The sequence below is a fragment of the Malassezia japonica genome, chromosome 4, assembly GCF_029542785.1.
Source record: "Malassezia japonica chromosome 4, complete sequence".
Taxonomy (NCBI): Eukaryota; Fungi; Basidiomycota; class Malasseziomycetes; order Malasseziales; family Malasseziaceae; genus Malassezia; species Malassezia japonica.
In genome coordinates, this window is record NC_083373.1 from 253,643 (window position 1) to 270,367 (window position 16,725).

Sequence of the window (16,725 nt, forward strand, 5' to 3'; positions counted from 1 at the left end):
GGGCGGCGCTTACGCCAGCCTCCTTCGAGACACGATGGACGCGTTGGACGTTGCTCGGCTGAAGAAGGGCGAGGTGGACCTCGGCGTACGTGGGCTTTCTTACACAGACCTCGATTATGGCGGTCGCATTTGACGGCGGTGTCGTGATCGGCGCCGACTCGCGCACCACCATGGGCTCCTATATTGTACGTCGTGTGGCTTATGCAGGCAAACCGCGTCACGGACAAGCTGACGCACCTTGCGGACCGCATCTACTGCTGCCGCTCGGGTTCGGCGGCGGATACGCAGGCACTTGCGGACATCGTCACCTACCACCTGCAGCTCTACTCGGTGACGCAAGAGGCTCAGCCGCCGACGGACGTCGCCGCGAACCTCTTCCAGGAACTCATATACCAGAACAAGGACCGCCTCAGCGCGGGTATCATTGTTGCTGGATGGGACAAGCAGAAGGGGGGACGCGTGTTCAACGTCCCGCTCGGCGGCGGCGTGTTTGAGCAGCCGTGGGCGATCGGCGGCTCGGGCTCGACGTACATCTACGGATACTGCGATGCGACCTGGAAAGAGGGCTGGAATAAGGACCAGACGCTCGAGTTTGTGCAGAACGGTACGTGAATTGGCTGACCCAGCGCTGAGCCTCGCCATGCGCCGCGACGGATCCTCTGGCGGCACGATTCGCATGGCCGTCATCACCGAAGAGGGCGTCGAACGCCACTTTATTCCGGGTAACAAGCTCCCGGTGCTCGCGGCAAAGGACGTATAGAGATATCAGCTACAAACCTAGAAGTAGGCATTCAGGTCATACGCCTCACCGGGCGCAGGGGCGCGCTTGGCCGTCTTTTGCGACTTGGCAGGCTTGGGAGGCGGCGCGTTGCGTTTCTTGCTGGCGGCGGGCTTGGGAGGCGGCGCGGGGACATCTTCTTCGTCGTCGAGGTCGTCGTCGTCGTCGTCGTCGTCGTCGAGGTCGTCGTCGATCTCGTCATCGACCTCTTCCTCGTCGTCGTCGTCGTCGTCGTCGTCCTCATCCTCATCCTCGTCGTCGTCATCGGCGTACACGGGAACGTCGTCATCATCGTCCTCCTCGTCCTCCTCCTCCTCCTCATACGGAGCAAAGACAAGGACATCGTGTGCCATCGGGCCTTCGTGCAGCGGCTTCAGACGCAGCTCGCGTCCATTCCACTGCTGCCGCCACATCTTGCGGGGCAGCACGGCGGACGCAACATGGTCGACCTTGCCCTGCGCCTCGGCCCACCGCGCCTTGTCGGCCTTGGTGCCGTTGGCTTCGACGAGCTTCTGGCGGTCGAGCGGCACGGCATAGTACCCAATGCTCGCCTGCGACCAGTCGCGCAGGATTCCGCGCGCGGCGCTGAGGATATCCGGCACACCGTAGCGCTTCAAGCGGCCGACCGAGCGGGCGACGCCAATAAGGAACTGCTCGGTATCCGCCTGCGCCTTGTCTTCGGTACGCTGCAGCTTCTCCAGCACCGCCTCCTCGACCGGTGCGTCGTCCGAGAGCGTCGCCTCGGCCGGCACAAACGAGCCAAAGGCGGGCGTGCCGTAGATAAGCATAAGGTCTTCGGGATGCGCAACGCGCGAAAGGAGCGTGCGGATCAGTGCATAGGGATCCTTGAAGCGCTGCATGTTGCCCTGGTTGCGTGCGAGGAGCCACTGCAGCTTGGCGCGCTCCTTCTCGAGGCGCTGGAGCTCGCCGAGAGCGGTGACTTCCTCTTCGACTTCTTCCTCCTCGTCTTCCTCGTCTTCGTCGTCGTCGTCGTTGTCGACCGGCAGCGTCGTCTTGGACGACAGGAGCGCAGGAGTGTCAAACACCTGCTCCTCGCCATCGTCCTCCTGGAATGCACCCTGGAGCGCCGTCGCGACACTCGTCTTGCCTGCGTTCTCGAGGCCAATCACGGCCGTCGCACCGCCGCGCACCTTGGGACGGAGGAACGCGGCGAGCGCGTCGACACCAATCGCGGCCGCGGCCGAGGGCGGCGTGGCCACCGGAAAGACGGGGCGCTTGGACGAAAGCAGGCGGTACACCCAAGCCGTGAGCACCTCGGCCGGAACGAGGTCGGCCTTGGACAGGACGTACACCAGGGCCGGGCTCTTTTTCGTGAGCTGCTCCTCGAGCCATGCACTCTGGAAGCTCGCGGGGTCGCGCGCGTCGACCACGTACACGAGCGCCTTGATCTCCTTGTTACTCTGGAGCACGTCGTCGAGCGGCGTCGTGAGCGTCGGCGCAAATGGCAGGTTCAGCGGCTCCTCAAAGCCCGGCGCAGGCACGCCCTCCTCGTTCTCCTCCCCTTCCTCTTCCTCCTCCTCCTCGTCATCGCGCATCATGCGCTCCTCGGCAGCGACCCTGCGCTTCTGCTCGATCTCGTTCAGGAGCTCCTCCTTAAAAGGGAAACTGTTCGGAATGCCGGGGTCCTCGCGGCGGCGCGACTTCCACTGCGGGTTCTTCTTCGCATCTCTCCGCTGCTTGCGGTGGTGCTCGCGCACCTTCTTATGCACCTTCTCGCGCTGCTTGGTCGACACGCGCTTCGACGCCCTTTTCTTCACCCGCACCATCGTGGCAGAGAAAGCGGCGAAATTTTTTTGGAGCCACGTGGTTCGTGCAGGGACCACAATAATGGCGACGCAGCTCGCCGTCGTGCCGACCGAGGCGGGGGCGTGCACCGCGGCGCTGTTTATCGATGCACATGAGTGGGAAGTGAGTGTATCTGTGGCGGGTGCACGGCGCGCACGGTGGTGGATCGGCACATTTCCTCCCCAGTGCGATGCCGAGACAGCGCTGGCAGTGTGGACGTGCACGTCCCTCTCGGTCGCGTTCCTCGACGAGGACACGCCGGACGAGGACACAGACGCGCGTACGTCCGAGACGTGCCGCATATCTATTGCTACGCCCACCCCCCTGGCGCTGGACCTCGTGCCCGCGAGCGACCGCCAAGCCGCCGCGCTTGCCGCGCGGTTCTTTTCCGCGCATGCCACGCGCCATACGGACCGCGTCGCGTCGCTTGAGGCCGCGCTACGCGACGCACGCGCCGCGCTCGACGCCGAGCGTGCAAAGTACCGCGACGTACGTCACTTTTCTCACGCAGCTCCTCGCGGCGAATCCCCAAAAAAGCGCCAAGTACTCTGCCGCATCACTCGTGCACCCCGGGCGCATCAAGCGACAGACGGATCTCGGTGGATTCGAAGGTGATCCGTAGCTCTATACCCTATTCCTTCAACTTGGCCAGCGCCTCGTCGCGCTCTTTTCGCAGCTGCTCCATCTCCGTCTCCAGCTCGTCTTCGCGGAAGATGCGCGACTCGACCAGCGACTCGAGCTCGGCGATCTCTTTTGCGTGCACGTCTTCCAGCTCTTTCTTGGATGCCTCGAGCTTCTTGAGCTGCGCCTGGAGCTGCTCGTCGTGCGGTGCAGCGCGCATCGACTCGATCTCCTGCCGCTCGCGCTCGTGCGCGGCCTTTTCTGCTTGGAGCGCCGCCTCGAGTTTCTTGACCTCGGCCTCGGCGCGGCGCGCGGCGTCTGCGTGCTCGCCGCTCTCTTGCTCGGCTGCGCGGATCTTTTCCCGGAGGCTGCCGGCGGCCGCGTCGTGGGCGGTGGACGCCTTCTTTGCCGCATCGTTCGCCGCGTCGAGCTTGTCCTTGGCCTCGGCGAGCTCCTCTTCGAGGGCCGCGACCTTGTCGGTGAGGTGTGCGTTCTGCTCGCGCAAATTCGCGAGGTCAATGTCCGTCGCCGAGACGCTCGCGTCGCGCGGATCCTTGGCGAGCTGCGTCTCGAGCTCCTGGATATGCGTGCGCAGCCCCTGCTGCTCGGTGGCGGCGAGGTCGAGCTGGTGCTCAAACACGGCGATCGCTTCGCGCCCGGCGCCCTGCAGCTCCTCGATGCGGCTGCTGAGCTCGGCGCGCTCGCGGTCCCACGCCGTGACCATGGGCTTGAGCTTGGCGTCGCCCTCGGACTCGGTGCGCATCTTGTCCATCTCGGCGCGCACCGCCGCGAGCTCCGTGCGGAGCGTCTCGGTCTGCTCGCGCAGTGCCTCGGTGTCTTCCGACGAGACCTTGAGCGTCTGGAGACGCGCCTGGGCGTTCTTGAGCTCCTCGGCGACCTGCTCGTGGACGACCATCGGCACGGTGTCGTCCGCGCTACCGAGCGCTGTTGCGCTGCGGTTTTCGAGGTCCATCTGCTCCAGGAGCCCCAGGCGCCGGCTGGGATCGTCTACGGACGCCGGCGCCGGGGCGTCGAACGAGAATCCACTCGGCTCGCGCCGCGGCGTGCGCAAAACGCTCGTCGGGCGTGCGTGCCCTGCCGCGGACGTCGGGCGGCGGACCGAGCGCGGCATGGACGTGGTGCGCGTCGCCTGCGGCGTCGCACTCAGGCCGCTCGGGCGCGCAAAGGTGTGAGGCGTGCGGACGCCGGGCGACAGCATGCCGCGTGCCGGCGTCCTGCGCTGCGGCGTCGCGCTCGGCAGCGGGACGTTGGACTGCCGCGCGCGCGATGGTGGCCGCTCCTCGGAGCGCGATGCGCGGCCCGAGAGCGACGACAGCGGCCGGGCCGTCGCGCTCGAGGGCCGTGTGGTCGAGAGGTGCACGAGCTTGGCCGACGGGCCAAACATGCCGTTGTTTGGCGTCGTCGCAAAGTATTGCACACTACATCAGCAAAGAAACGCACCCCTGGATCGTTCCGTCGTTCTTTCCTTGGCCGACCGACGCGCCGATCAGCTCGAGGCCGGCAAAGTGTCCGTCGCGTCCCTCGACCGGGCCGAGGTAGCGCAGGACGCCCGTGAGATCACTTCCTTCGAAGCGGACTTCGTCGCCGATCTCCATACGTCTGGATGGCGTCGCGGCGCCCGCGCGCGAGACGCTGCTCTGCCGCGCGAGCGACGCTCTTGGTCGGCGCACCCCGCTCATCGTCGTACAACAACACTTCACGTGACAAGTGTTTGGACGCGTTTCCATGACCGCGGGGGAGGCGCGCTTTGGCAGCGCCGCCGAGGAGGCGGCGCACTACAAGGCGCAGGTACGGAGCATGCAGGATGCGCTGCAAGAGGCCGAGAATGGGCTGCAAGAGTTTATGGAGTCGAGCAAAGAGCTCGAGGCGGAGCTCGAGGCGGATATCGCGCAGAGCACCGCGCGTGCGGACGAGCTGCAGGCGGAGAACGAGTCGCTGCGGCTGGACGTGGACGAGTGGCGGGTGCGTTGTGTGTCTGACGCAGGGAAAGTACCAGCAGTCGCTCTCTGAGCACAATGCGACGCTCGGCGAGCTGCACCGCGAGCTGTCCAAGCTGCGGGAATCGCACGACGCGTACAAGACCAAGCTGCGCGACATGGAGCTCGACAATGACGAGCTGGAGAATGCCGAGCGGTGCGTATCTCTGCTAATGCAGGATGATCAACTCGTCGCTCACCGACATGGAGGGGCGGTACAACTCTGCGATGGAAAAAACGGCGCTCCTCGAGTCGGAGCTCGAGGACAAGACGCGGCTCGAGGAGGAGAACCAGCGCCTGAAAGACGAGCTGCGCGACCTGCGCGAGGAGCTCGCCATCGTCCAGTCCGCGCCGCGCCCCGACGATGACCTGCAACTGAGCGACCTGGTGGTCAAGGCGCCCAAGCCCACCAAGAATACCCTCGAACGCCTGCGCGAGCACATGCAGCAGCTCCAGGTGCGCCTGCACACCGCACAGACCCCGGTCGGCCGGCCGAACGAAAAGAGCGCGCTGCCGCGGCCACGCTCGAGCCTCTCCCACTCGCAGAGCGGCTCACCGTGGCGGAGCCAGACGCCGGTTGGCGGCCGTGCGACGCCCGCGCGGCCCGAGACGCCGAACAGCGCCCGCACCGACCGCCGCAAGTCGAACTCGTTCATTCCCGTGCCGACCAACGGGCTGTCGCGCTCAGCGTCGCGCCGGCCGACGTCGCGCCTCGGCGCCGTGTCTCCGACGCACGTCCCGTACGAGTTTATGGAGCACGACCCGTCGCTGTCGCCCGGCACGCGCCGCGCAAGTGTCGCGCGGCGGCGGTCCATCTCGCAGGTGCCCGCACCCAACACGCCGCGGCGTGCGGCCTCGCCCAGTAAGTTGCGTGCTTCGCCTACGAAGCCAGTAGTCCCATGGCGCTAGCTACCGATCCCAGTCGTCCTGCCGCGGCAGCTGGTTCACATACATTGGAAGGAGACTCGCCGAGTCCCGCTGCCCTTCTTCATAGCGCGGCCGTGCGGGCGACGCGCCAGCGTACCGCGGCGTGTACGCATCGGTGGGCAGGTGCAGTGCCTCGCCCGAGCTGAGCGACGCGTGCCGCGCGCGCCCGTACGGGCCGCGGAACGTAGAGGGCGAGTAGGCCTGGTCGGCCGGTGCGTGGGGCGTCGCGTGGGCGTGGGGCGTCGCGTGCGCATGCGGCGAGGCGTGCGCATGCGGTGTCGACCGCGGCGGGTCAAACGTGTCCTTTCCGTGCACGACCACCGCAAAGCCCCCCTGCTGGGGATAGACCGGCGCGTCGGATGCGAGTGGCGTCGAGCTTTCCCACGCATAGTCGCGGTTGTAGCTGTGCGCCGGTGGAGGATACGCGGTCGGGCGCGGGGCGTACGCATTGTAGTGCTCTTCGGTGTTGGAGTAATAGTCCGGGCGGCTCGGGTAGTACTCGTCGCGGGGCGACTCGAGCGGCGTCGCGGGCGGCGGCTGCCAGGGCGCGTGAAAAGGCTCGCCGGTGATAAACGGATGCAGCTTGGCCTGCTGTGGCGTCCAGCGCGTCAGCGGATCAAGGCAGAGGAGGCCGGCGACAAAGTCGGTGAATGCCGCGCGATTCGCCATCTCTTTCTCCGTGTCGGCCTGGCGGCCGCTGCGCCGCGATACCGGCGCGAGGCGGATAATCTCTGGGAGCGTCGTGCCCGGAAAGTACTGCTTGCTCGCCTGCTCCTGCGCGCGGTGCTCGCGCGAGTACTGCTCCATGGGCTTGACCGAGTACGACAGGCGCCCGTAGGCGTCCTGGTGCGAGTTGAAAAACTCGCGCGTCTGCCGCCCGGTGTCGAGCATGTACTGCGGCGGAAGACCGAGCATCTCGACGATGCGGCTCACCTGGTTGTACTCCGACGTGCCTGGAAAGATGGGCAGGCCGAGGAAGAGCTCGGCGGCGATGCATCCCAGCGACCACATGTCGATCGCCGAGGTGTACGGCACGCCGAGCAGCACTTCGGGCGAGCGGTAGAAGCGCGACTGGATATACGTATAGACCGTCTGCTGCTCGTGGCACGCCGAGCCAAAGTCGACGAGCTTGATGCTCGGCGCCTGGAGCGTGCGCAGCAGAATGTTTTCCGGCTTCAAATCGCAGTGGATCAGCCGCGCGTCTTTGAGGACGATGAGCGCGTCGAGGAGCTGCGTGATAAAGACGCGCACCAAACTCGTGCTCAACCCACGGAACGAGTTTTGCTTGATCAGCTCGTAGAGGTTCGAGGAGAGCAGCTCAAAGACCAGGCACAGGTGCTTGGCGTGAATAAACGTATCCTGGAGCCGCAGAATGTTGTGCTTGTCGTCCGCGTCCCAGTGCTGGTTGAGCGTCTCGAGGATGGTGACCTCCATCATGCTCTGGTTAAAGTAGGCAGTCTTGTTCTTAATGACTTTGACCGCAACGATCTCGTGCGTCGCCATGTTCTGGCACTTGACGACCTGCCCAAAGGTGCCTTGGCCGAGCACGTCGAGGATCAGGTAGCGGTGCCCGTCCTCGGAGCCGAGCCAGTCGTTAACGTAGAGAATATAGTCGTAGTCCTCGTTGTCGTGCCCGTCGTTGTACATCGGCTTGCTCGGCTTTGTCAAGACACGCCGCGGGTTGAATGCAAGCTCGTACACAAACGACGGATTCACCAAGTGGTACGTGTGGTGCAGATTCGTCGCGAGCGCTTTCAGTGGCTGGGTCAGTCGAGAATACGTACGCTCACAAAGCCGCCGTTCGGGTCAGCACGGCGCTGCTTCATCACCATCGTACTATTGTCCAGCATCGGTCGCAGATCGTCCAGCGAGCGCACCTGCCAGAACCCCTCAAACTGTGGCTGGCCGGGGCGCTTGGTCGGCACATGCACCTGCGTTGTGGCGGCGGTGGTGGCGGTGCTCACCGACGAGGTGCGCGACGAAATCGGCTCCATCTTGGCACCAGGCCCCGACGCACCCTCTTCCGACGACGAGCTCGAGGAGAAGCTCGACGCAGAACGCGCCGAGCACGACGACGAGACGGGCGTCGTGACGCCGGCCTCGCGCATCGTCTGCGCATAATGGCTGCTGCTGCGCATGCGATCGCTCAGCCGCCGCACATTCTCCTTCGCAACGACAACGGGATTCGACTCCTCCGTGTCGTTATCGTGGTCGGTCTGCGACGATCGCAGCTCCTCGTCGCTTCCCTCCTCGTCGCTCGCCTGGGGGTAGGTATAGGCACCGCGCGACGCGCCGTACGAGCCACGCTCAACGTCGAGCACGTCATCCACCCCAGTCGATGGCCATGCATCCGCACCGCCGTCGACGCCATCGCGCGCGCCGCGCAGTCGCGTACTGCTCGCCATGGTCGGGGCTGGCGGGGCGCAGCGCCGCCGCACCGCATTTTTACTAAGCATTGGAACACGCCACTACGGAAGGACGACGTACTTTTGCAGGGGCGCGGGCACCGCGTCGTACAGCTTCTTGCTCTCGAGCCACTTGCGCGAGAAGAGTCGTGTCTGGTAGCGGTCCGCGCCGTCGGCGATGATCGTCGCGACGCGGCTGCCCTTGCCGAGGAGCTTGGCCATGCGGTAGGCGGCCACGACGTTCAGCGCGGAGCTCGCGCCAATGTACAGGCCCTCCTCGTGGAGCATGCGGAAGATCATTTCGACGCTCGCCTCGTCCTCAATGTGCAGCGCGTCGTCGATCAGGTCGACGTCCGGCTTGAGGTTCTCCGTGACACGGCCTTGGCCGATGCCCTCGGTGATCGAGCCGGTGCCGGTGCGTTCCAGCTTCTTGTTCTTGATGTAGGAGTAGAGTACCGAGCCCGGGGGGTCCGCGAGCCAGCACTTGATGCTGCCGCCCGAGGCCTCCTTCAGGTAGCGCGTAATACCGGCGAGCGTACCGCCGGTGCCCGTGGCACAGATGAATCCATCGAGGCCCTCGTCGCGCGTCTGCGCCCAGAGCTCGGGGCCGGTCGTGAGGATGTGCGCCTCGCGGTTCGCTGTGTTGTCGAACTGGTTCGTCCAGACCGCATTGTCGAGGCGCTCCGCGTGGCGCGCCGCCTGGTGGTTGTAGTTCTCTGGGTTGTCAAACGGCACAGCAGGCACGGGGTAGACCTCGGCGCCGAGCATGCGCAGCAAATCGATCTTCTCTTGCGACTGCGTGTTCGGCATATAGATCACGCACTTGTAGCCACGCGCACGGCACACATGGGCGAGGCCGATGCCGGTGTTACCCGCGGTGCCCTCGACCACTGTGCCGCCCGAGCGCAGCTGGCCCTTCTTCTCTGCGTCGAGCACCATGTAGAGTGCGGCGCGGTCCTTGACACTGCCGCCCGGCTCCATGAACTCGGCCTTGCCGAGAATCTCGCAGCCGGTCTCGTCGCTCAGCGAGTTGATGCGGATCAGCGGCGTGTTGGCCACAGCGCCGTCAAAGCCCTTGACGACGTTGCCATAGTGGTTGCGCGCCACGGCACAGCGCGAGAAGCAGCGCACAGCGCCCAGCGGGGCAGTGCGCGACACGGCACGGAGCGACGGAACGAGCATGGTTCAGGAAGGGTAAGGCCACGTGGCTACCAGATCTCTACTTAGTCCACAGGTCGACAAACTCGTTGACCGGCATCTTGGCCAGGCGCTCGTGGTCGGTGAGGAGCGAGAGCAGGTTCTTTTGCTCCTCCTCCGAGAAGAAGCCCTGGAGGTGCTTGGTGAGCTTGCTCGCGATCAGCGGGACAGCCTCCTCGCGGCGGCGGGCGTGGCCGACGGGGTAATCGATCGCGATCTCATCGATCACCGTGCCGTCGTTGAGCACGAGCGAGACCGCGTTACCGATCGAGCGCTTCTCGGGCTCGAGGTACTCGGTCGTGTAGCGCGGCTCCTCCTCCACGACCATCTTCTCGCGGAGCGCGTCGATGCGAGGGTCAGCGGCGAAGTCGTCCGTGTAGTCGCTGGGGTTCAGGCTGCCCTTCATCAGGGGAACGGCGACCATGTATTGGATGCAGTGGTCACGGTCGGCGTAGTTGTTCAGCTTGCCCTGCTTGCTGATGATGCGCACAGCAGCCTCCTGCGTGCGGATCTTGACCTCCTTGATGTCATCGCTGGTCTTGCCGAGGTCCTTGAGCTTCTGGTGGAGCTGGACAGCGGCTTCGACGGCAGTCTGCGCGTGGAACTCGGCGGGGGCGAGCTTGAACAGCACATTCTCCATCACGTACGAGGTGTAGGGGCGCTGGAACTTGAACGGCTGGCCCTTGAAGAGCACGTCGTAGAAGCCCCAGGTCTTGGCCGTGAGCACCGAGTTGTAGCCGCCCTCGCCACGCTGCACAAGCAGAGCGAGGTTCACGGCACGCGCGCACGCATCACCGGCAGCCCACGACTTGCGCGAGCCGGCGTTGGGGGCGTGGCGGTAGGTACGCAGCGACTGGCCATCGACAAACGCTTGCGAGATCGCATCGACGGTCTGCTCGCGGGTCAGGCCAAGCATCTTGGACACGACGGCGGTCGACGCAACCTTGACGAGCACGACGTGGTCGAGACCGACACGGTTGAACGAGTTCTCAATGGCAATGTTGCCCTGGATCTCGTGCGCCTTGATGGCAGCCGTCAGCACGTCCTTGACGGTGAGCGGGGCCTTGCCGTTCGCGACGTTGGTACGCGCGAGCCAGTCGGCCACGGCAAGGATCGCACCGAGGTTGTCCGAGGGGTGACCCCACTCGGCCGCGAGCCAAGTGTCGTTGAAGTCGAGCCAGCGGATCAGCGCACCGTTGTTGAAGGCGGCGCGGATGGGGTCCAGCTGGTACTCGGTACCGAGCACCTTCGCACCGTTGGGCACGACCGTACCCTCGACCACCGGGCCGCACACGGCACGGGCAGCAGGGAAGCGCAGCGCCTCGATACCACAGCCAATCGAGTCCAGGAGACAGAGGCGAGCGGTGTTGTACGCAGTCTCGGACGTGATGTCGTAGTCGTGGACGTAGTCGGCAATGTCCTGGACGACCTGGTCGGGGGGGGGACGCACATTGTCCTCACCCTTGCCAACACCAGCAGCAACAGCCATCGTGCGCGAGTGAATTTGGGGAACGGAAGCGCGGAGAGTGCGGGGGGTACGCTCGGCAGTAACGAACGTAGCGGAACGAGTAGAAAGTACCTTGGAAAGAGCTCCGGACCTGGCCTGAACACGGCAAGCACGGAGAATCGGCAGAGACAGAGCACCCGGCATGGGAGGAGCGTAAAGAGCCGCTGTTCACGGTTCAGCCCGGCATGCCAGCTCATCGCACGTGATGCCGGCGCCAGGTCGGACCGGAATGATCAGATAAGCACTATGGGTGGTGTGGGGTATCGGTGCGCAGGGTAGGCGCGTCGGGCGCGACGAGCCGACGCTTTTTGCTCGGCTCGGTTTCGGTTTCTTTGGCACGCTGCTGTGCGGCCTTTTTTTTTTCGCGGCGTGCGCGGTTTTTCGACGTTTTTCGCTCGTCCTCGGCGCGCACCTGCTCCTGCTTTGCAGCAAACTCCGCCTGCACGGTTTCCTGGGTGAGAAGAGGGGCCTACCTTTTCTGCGCGCTCCGCCATGATGCTCAAGCGCTCGTACTCGCGCTGCCGCGCCTGTTTGTACACGTGAAACTCGCCGGAGCCAGCGCCGGCCGTGCTGCTGCTGACATTCTTGACAATGTCTGGCGGCGGCTTGATCGTCTTTTCCTTGCTCGGCTCGGGCAGGCTCACCGGTTTGTCCGGATTCTCGAATAGTTTGCCGATCGCGTTGGCCTGCAAGCCGAACGGCGTGTACTTCTGGCGCTTGTCCTCCCGGGGCTGGTCGGCGCTCATACCCTCTTACCTCCACATACACAGCGTTTTGAATGGTGCGCCGTCCGACTTACGTAGCCGTCCGAACGCGATATCCGTGCTCGTAACGAAAAGTTTGCCAAGAAGGCGCGCGAGACGCAGAACGTGCGCGGCGCAGGTGGCGCTGCGCGTGGTCTCGTGCACAAGTCGCAAGAAGCGAAGCGCGACGAGCAGTCGCCGTCGTACGTGCGCTACCTCGCCCTCTTTTGCCTGCTGGTCCTCGCGGGCGGACGTACGTACTTTCACTGACGCAGTGATCCTCGAGCTGATCTATGTGCTTTTCCGTGCCTTGTAGATTACGAGAGGGCGGTATATGTATATCTACATAGGCAGGCGCATCCCATCGTTCGAGGGGCGCCCCAACGAGACTTGGCGGAGCTCGTGCATCGCCGCTCCAACCATATCTTCCATACGCGAGCGCGCACTCGTCATGTCCGACAGGAACCCCGACATGAGGTTGCGGCGCGTGTCCTGCCCGGGCAGCACAGGCAGACTCTCGCCCCAGTGGATCGGGCGCACCCAGTTGGCGGCCGCGCCGGGGTTCGTCGGCGGGCCTTTGAGCAGCTCGTTGAGGCGCAGGCCCCGCGGCTCGGGCTCATGCTCGGGCTCGTCGGGCGGCGCATCGGGCGGTGCGTCGGGCGCGCCCGCGTCAAAGAGCGTCTGGGGCTTGCGCAAAGGCGCTGCGCCCGCGTAGGCGACCGGCGCCTCGCGCTGCGTGCTGCGCTGCCCAAACTTCCACACATTGGGCCGCCAGGTCTCTTCGCGCTCGGGAATATGCGCGATCGGCGCTTGTTTCTTGGGCGGCGACGGCAGGAGCGGCTCACGCCCCTCGCGCCGCCGTTGCTGCAGACGCAGCAAATCGTCGACGCCCGACTCGCCGGGGTCCTCTGCCGGCCGTCTCGGCGCGCTTCCAAAGAAGAGCAGCTCGGTGGGATCCACGCGCTTGCAGGCGATCGGTGGTGCGGCCTCGGTGGTGGCCTCGCCGCTGTGCGGCAGTGCCGCGAGGCTGTGCTTGGCGAGCTCGGCGCTCGGTGTGGATCTGTGCGTGCGCGGAACGAGAGCGACCTCTTCCTGCGGCTCAAACGAGCCGTCGGCGCGCCGCTGGAGCATCTTGATGTCGGCATTTGGCGGCTTCCAGCGGCACGCATCGACCGGGATATATATCTGCTCGCGCATCTGCGCGACGTCGCCTGGCCACAGGCGGTTGGAGCGGCGCACGACACGCACATCCGCGCCGTACTTTAACGCAATGCTCTCGAGCGAGTCGGTGGGTGCCACGGTGTGCACCAGCACGTCGACCCCGTGTTGGGCCGAGTGGGCGTGCTGCTGTACAGCGTACGCCATGCTGCCTACCTCAGCCTCGTGCTTCGCGGGCGGCCGCACCGCAGGCGGTCGCGAGGTGCTCGGTGCATCCTTGAGCCCCAGCCAGTCCTCGAGGCGGTCGAGTGCGGTGGCAGTGCGCATGTGTCGGTGTCCTTTGTTCTTGCCGTCGTCGAGCGGGGTGGGGCCAGGCACAGGCCGCTCCGCCGTGCGCGGTGGCGCGCTACCCCCTACATCGACCAGAAGCTCGCTCTCCATGCTCCATACGGCGGCGCCCGGCGCAGTCTCGGGCTCAGCACGGCGCGCGCCCCGCCGGCGCGGCGCTGGGTCCATGGCGGAAGCGATGAGATCGGGCGATCGGGCTACTGGCTATGGAGCGACGGGGCTCGGGAGCGTCGTGCGCGAGGATCCCTCGAGGAGTTGCTGGAAGAGGCCGGTGGCGGACTCTTCCGAGCGCATATGCAGCATGTATACGACGCCAGTGAGACGTCCCGAGTCAGAGAGCTCGACGGCAAGACCCGTCTTTCCGACGCGCTCCACGGCGTCGGGCAGGACAATAGTCGAGATGATGAGTTTCTTGTCGTTTTCCACCACCAGCTGATTCATGCCGGCAGGGTTGAGATGGTACAAACGGAGGCGCGCTGAGCCCAGCGACTTCCACTGGGCGTAGCTCTGCTTCAAAAAGACTTTGCAGCGCATTTGCGCACAGAGATTAAACGAGGGACGGCGCCCGTCCTGCACCGTGGCGGGGCGGGGAGCGTCGTCGGTGTGCAGCCATTCGGGCGTGCTTTGGCGGCCGCCTTCGAGTAGCATCTGCGAGGGAGGCTTGGCGCTACCGACACCATCAAGACGCGGCTGGCTCTGCGAGCGCGCAGGCGACTTGACGCCGACCAGGCCCAGGTTTGGCTCGGACGGGCGGCGGGGGGCCGCATTGGCCTGCGAGCCAAGGGGCTGGGGGGGCATGCGCTGAGAAAGGGGTGAGGAGACCATGCGCTGGCGGTCCTCGTTGTTGAGGGGCGTCGCCGCAGCCTTGCCAAAGACGGTGCGCGTAGGCGACACCGACGGCGACCCGGGCGACAGGGGCGAGGGACCGCGGCCGTCGGGCGACTCCATGCGGCGCCCGGCGACGCGGGGGAAGGATTCGATCGAGTTCAGCGAACTCTCGCGCGTCAGGTGCGCGCTGTTCAGGGGGGGAGAGACCAGGCCCGAATCCTGCTCTGCCACCGGGACGCCGGGGAGTATGTCGCTCGGCGCTTGCGTAGGGAGAAGAAGGGGGGGGAGGTTCGTGCGGCCGCCTGGACGCGAAGCCATCCCGATCGACGGCGCAAGCGCCGACGGCGGGCTCGCGGCCTGCGACAAGGGGCCGAGCGACTGGGGGGGACCGCGCCCGGGCCCTGCGGCGCCGGCGGCGGACGCACCGGCGCACCCATCCCCGCGAGAGGCGCCGGGAGCGCCGCGGCGGTCGGACCACCGGCGCCTGTCGATGCACCCGGCGCACCCGACAGCGGGGCCAGCGCGTTCGGCGGCGCGTTCGGCGGCGCGTTCGGCGGCGCATTCGGCACGCTCGACAAGGGGCTGGGTCCGCCCAACGCGCCGGGCAGCGCGCCCGGCATCGGGCCCGCCATGGGGCTCTGCGGCCCGGGCGGCGGCGCGCTGCGGGGTGCGAGCGACTGCATCAGCGGCCGCGGCTGCGTCTGTGCAGCAGCAGGCGGCGCTTGCACCGGCTGCGCAGCCTGCGGGCTCGGCACGGGCGGCGCGGTGCTCACGCTGCCCGAGCGCTGCGGTGTGTGTGCGCTCGACTGGCTGGCGGAGCGTTGCGGCGACTTGCTCTGCGACGATGGCGTGCGCTGCATACCAAACTGGCGGCATGCGGTGAGCTCGCGGATCCACGCCTGCTTGCGCTCCTCGTTCGGTAGGTACACGAGAAGCTCGGCGCGTTTCATAATCTCGACGCGGATCGCGTGTTCGTTCGGCGCGCCATAGCTTTGCACGTCGACAAACTTGCCAGCCAGCGGGGGAAACATGAGCCAGATGTCCTGCTTAGTCGGTGCCTGGTTGGGCGGTGTGACGACGTCCTCGCCGATGAGCACGAGATCGGTAAGAAGAATAAGGCGCGCGGCGTTTACCGTGCGGGTATCCTTGTCGGCGGCCGGCTTGATGTGCATCACGACGCCGTCGGTAATACGGACCGAGCGACGGAACGGCAGCGTCGGGGGGTTGATCTGCAGACGGCAGCTCTTGGGCTGCATCGTGAAGATGTCGATCGTGTAGGCCGAATTAATTCGTTCCTGAATCTCGGCCATGGACTGGCGCTCGAGCGACTGCGTGAGCACCCCGCGTGGGTTTGCGGTGGCTGCGGCCGGGGCCGGGGTCGGGGCCGGGGCCGGCACCGGAGCCGGCACCGCGTTCAGTGCGAGTGGTGCGCCGCCCGCGAGCGGCGCGCCGAGTCCGATGGCCGGCGCGGCGTGCGTCGCTGGGGCGGCGGCGTCCTTTGCGGCCGGGGACGGGGCAGTAGCCGCTGGTGGCGCGGCCACGGGCGGCGCCTTGGCGATCGGCGCGGTGGCCACGGCCGGTCCCGCGCTCACGGCCGGCACCGGCGCGCTATTGCCGACGCTGCCGCGCTGCTGGGCGATGTCGAGGAGCGCGTCGAGCCTGTCGTTTGCGGAGCGCAGCAGATCGTGGTCTGAGCGGCCCGGCTGTGTGCTGCGCAAGAGGCGCGAGTAGAGCTTCTTGTAGAAGCGCAGGCGCGCGATCGGAAGGCCGAACAGAGCGTCGAGCGTCCATGGCGGCGAAGAGGCTCCCTGCGCCGGGCGTGGTATATCGTTCGAGACCTGGGCGAGGATCTGGCTGAGCTCCTTGTTGCGGACAATGGGCTGCCACTGGTCGAGGCCCGTATAGAACGTGTGGCAATACTGCTTATAAGGTGTATGCAGCTTGTCGATCCACTGCATGAGCAAATTGCCGAGCCCCTTGGGCGACGTCGGGTTCGGTCCGATTTCATGTAGCTGGCGCAGGAACTCGTTGTTCGTGCGGTACACGACCTCGATCGCGCGGAACATTGCGTCGAGTTCCGGCGGGGGAAAGTTGGACGGGTTCCACGCGCCCGCGACGCGTCGGATGATTACGCTCAGCTCAGCGACATAGCGCACCTCGGTGGTGATGAGCTCGCCGAGCGGGTTGGCACGCTTTTTCTCGCTCTCGGAGGCGGACGCTGTCTTGGTCAGTGCCGGCGCAGCGCGAATGCCGCCCTGGCCAGGGTCCGCACTGCTCATGGTCGGCAACAAACTTCCTTGAGACACGTCCCGGACACGACAAGGGAATGTGCAAATTTCCTCGGCGTCTGGTGCGCCAGGACGCCGCACCTGCAGCAGTCGGGTGGCCAGGAAATTAGCCTCGCGCAGCG

General features: G+C 65.9%; 12 protein-coding genes across 12 annotated transcripts; 4 read left to right on the forward strand and 8 right to left on the reverse strand.

The window, feature by feature from the left end:
- Window positions 1–34: 34 nt before the first annotated feature.
- PRE3 (proteasome endopeptidase complex) lies at window positions 35–760 on the forward strand (the record flags this gene model as incomplete). The annotated part of the gene is made up of 4 exons (XM_060266443.1): window positions 35–85; window positions 108–185; window positions 208–604; window positions 627–760. The coding sequence occupies 4 exons, from the start codon at window positions 35–37 to the stop codon at window positions 758–760; spliced, it is 660 nt and encodes a 219-aa protein (XP_060122426.1).
- A 17-nt stretch (window positions 761–777) lies between these two features.
- Window positions 778–2,565, reverse strand: MJAP1_002509 (uncharacterized protein; the record flags this gene model as incomplete). The annotated part of the gene is made up of 1 exon (XM_060266444.1): window positions 778–2,565. The coding sequence occupies one exon, from the start codon at window positions 2,563–2,565 to the stop codon at window positions 778–780; it is 1,788 nt and encodes a 595-aa protein (XP_060122427.1).
- Window positions 2,566–2,626: 61 nt separating this feature from the next.
- Window positions 2,627–3,206, forward strand: MJAP1_002510 (uncharacterized protein; the record flags this gene model as incomplete). The annotated part of the gene is made up of 2 exons (XM_060266445.1): window positions 2,627–3,073; window positions 3,096–3,206. 2 exons carry the CDS (start codon window positions 2,627–2,629, stop codon window positions 3,204–3,206), a joined length of 558 nt encoding a protein of 185 aa, XP_060122428.1.
- A 9-nt stretch (window positions 3,207–3,215) lies between these two features.
- Window positions 3,216–4,821, reverse strand: MJAP1_002511 (uncharacterized protein; the record flags this gene model as incomplete). The annotated part of the gene is made up of 2 exons (XM_060266446.1): window positions 3,216–4,644; window positions 4,667–4,821. 2 exons carry the CDS (start codon window positions 4,819–4,821, stop codon window positions 3,216–3,218), a joined length of 1,584 nt encoding a protein of 527 aa, XP_060122429.1.
- Window positions 4,822–4,951: 130 nt separating this feature from the next.
- Window positions 4,952–6,068, forward strand: NDE1 (NADH:ubiquinone oxidoreductase; the record flags this gene model as incomplete). The annotated part of the gene is made up of 4 exons (XM_060266447.1): window positions 4,952–5,188; window positions 5,211–5,359; window positions 5,382–6,024; window positions 6,066–6,068. The coding sequence occupies 4 exons, from the start codon at window positions 4,952–4,954 to the stop codon at window positions 6,066–6,068; spliced, it is 1,032 nt and encodes a 343-aa protein (XP_060122430.1).
- Window positions 6,069–6,111: 43 nt separating this feature from the next.
- YAK1 (dual-specificity kinase) lies at window positions 6,112–8,534 on the reverse strand (the record flags this gene model as incomplete). The annotated part of the gene is made up of 2 exons (XM_060266448.1): window positions 6,112–7,890; window positions 7,914–8,534. 2 exons carry the CDS (start codon window positions 8,532–8,534, stop codon window positions 6,112–6,114), a joined length of 2,400 nt encoding a protein of 799 aa, XP_060122431.1.
- A 63-nt stretch (window positions 8,535–8,597) lies between these two features.
- Window positions 8,598–9,716, reverse strand: CYS17 (cysteine synthase; the record flags this gene model as incomplete). The annotated part of the gene is made up of 1 exon (XM_060266449.1): window positions 8,598–9,716. The coding sequence occupies one exon, from the start codon at window positions 9,714–9,716 to the stop codon at window positions 8,598–8,600; it is 1,119 nt and encodes a 372-aa protein (XP_060122432.1).
- A 37-nt stretch (window positions 9,717–9,753) lies between these two features.
- On the reverse strand, window positions 9,754–11,220 carry PDH1 (2-methylcitrate dehydratase; the record flags this gene model as incomplete). The annotated part of the gene is made up of 1 exon (XM_060266450.1): window positions 9,754–11,220. One exon carries the CDS (start codon window positions 11,218–11,220, stop codon window positions 9,754–9,756), a length of 1,467 nt encoding a protein of 488 aa, XP_060122433.1.
- Window positions 11,221–11,482: 262 nt separating this feature from the next.
- Window positions 11,483–11,984, reverse strand: MJAP1_002516 (uncharacterized protein; the record flags this gene model as incomplete). The annotated part of the gene is made up of 2 exons (XM_060266451.1): window positions 11,483–11,689; window positions 11,712–11,984. The coding sequence occupies 2 exons, from the start codon at window positions 11,982–11,984 to the stop codon at window positions 11,483–11,485; spliced, it is 480 nt and encodes a 159-aa protein (XP_060122434.1).
- Window positions 11,985–12,016: 32 nt separating this feature from the next.
- Window positions 12,017–12,297, forward strand: MJAP1_002517 (uncharacterized protein; the record flags this gene model as incomplete). Its single annotated transcript, XM_060266452.1, has 3 exons — window positions 12,017–12,019; window positions 12,042–12,234; window positions 12,257–12,297. 3 exons carry the CDS (start codon window positions 12,017–12,019, stop codon window positions 12,295–12,297), a joined length of 237 nt encoding a protein of 78 aa, XP_060122435.1.
- Window positions 12,298–12,323: 26 nt separating this feature from the next.
- On the reverse strand, window positions 12,324–13,655 carry MJAP1_002518 (uncharacterized protein; the record flags this gene model as incomplete). Its single annotated transcript, XM_060266453.1, has 1 exon — window positions 12,324–13,655. One exon carries the CDS (start codon window positions 13,653–13,655, stop codon window positions 12,324–12,326), a length of 1,332 nt encoding a protein of 443 aa, XP_060122436.1.
- Window positions 13,656–13,691: 36 nt separating this feature from the next.
- MJAP1_002519 (uncharacterized protein) lies at window positions 13,692–16,594 on the reverse strand (the record flags this gene model as incomplete). The annotated part of the gene is made up of 2 exons (XM_060266454.1): window positions 13,692–14,693; window positions 14,741–16,594. The coding sequence occupies 2 exons, from the start codon at window positions 16,592–16,594 to the stop codon at window positions 13,692–13,694; spliced, it is 2,856 nt and encodes a 951-aa protein (XP_060122437.1).
- Window positions 16,595–16,725: the final 131 nt, after the last annotated feature.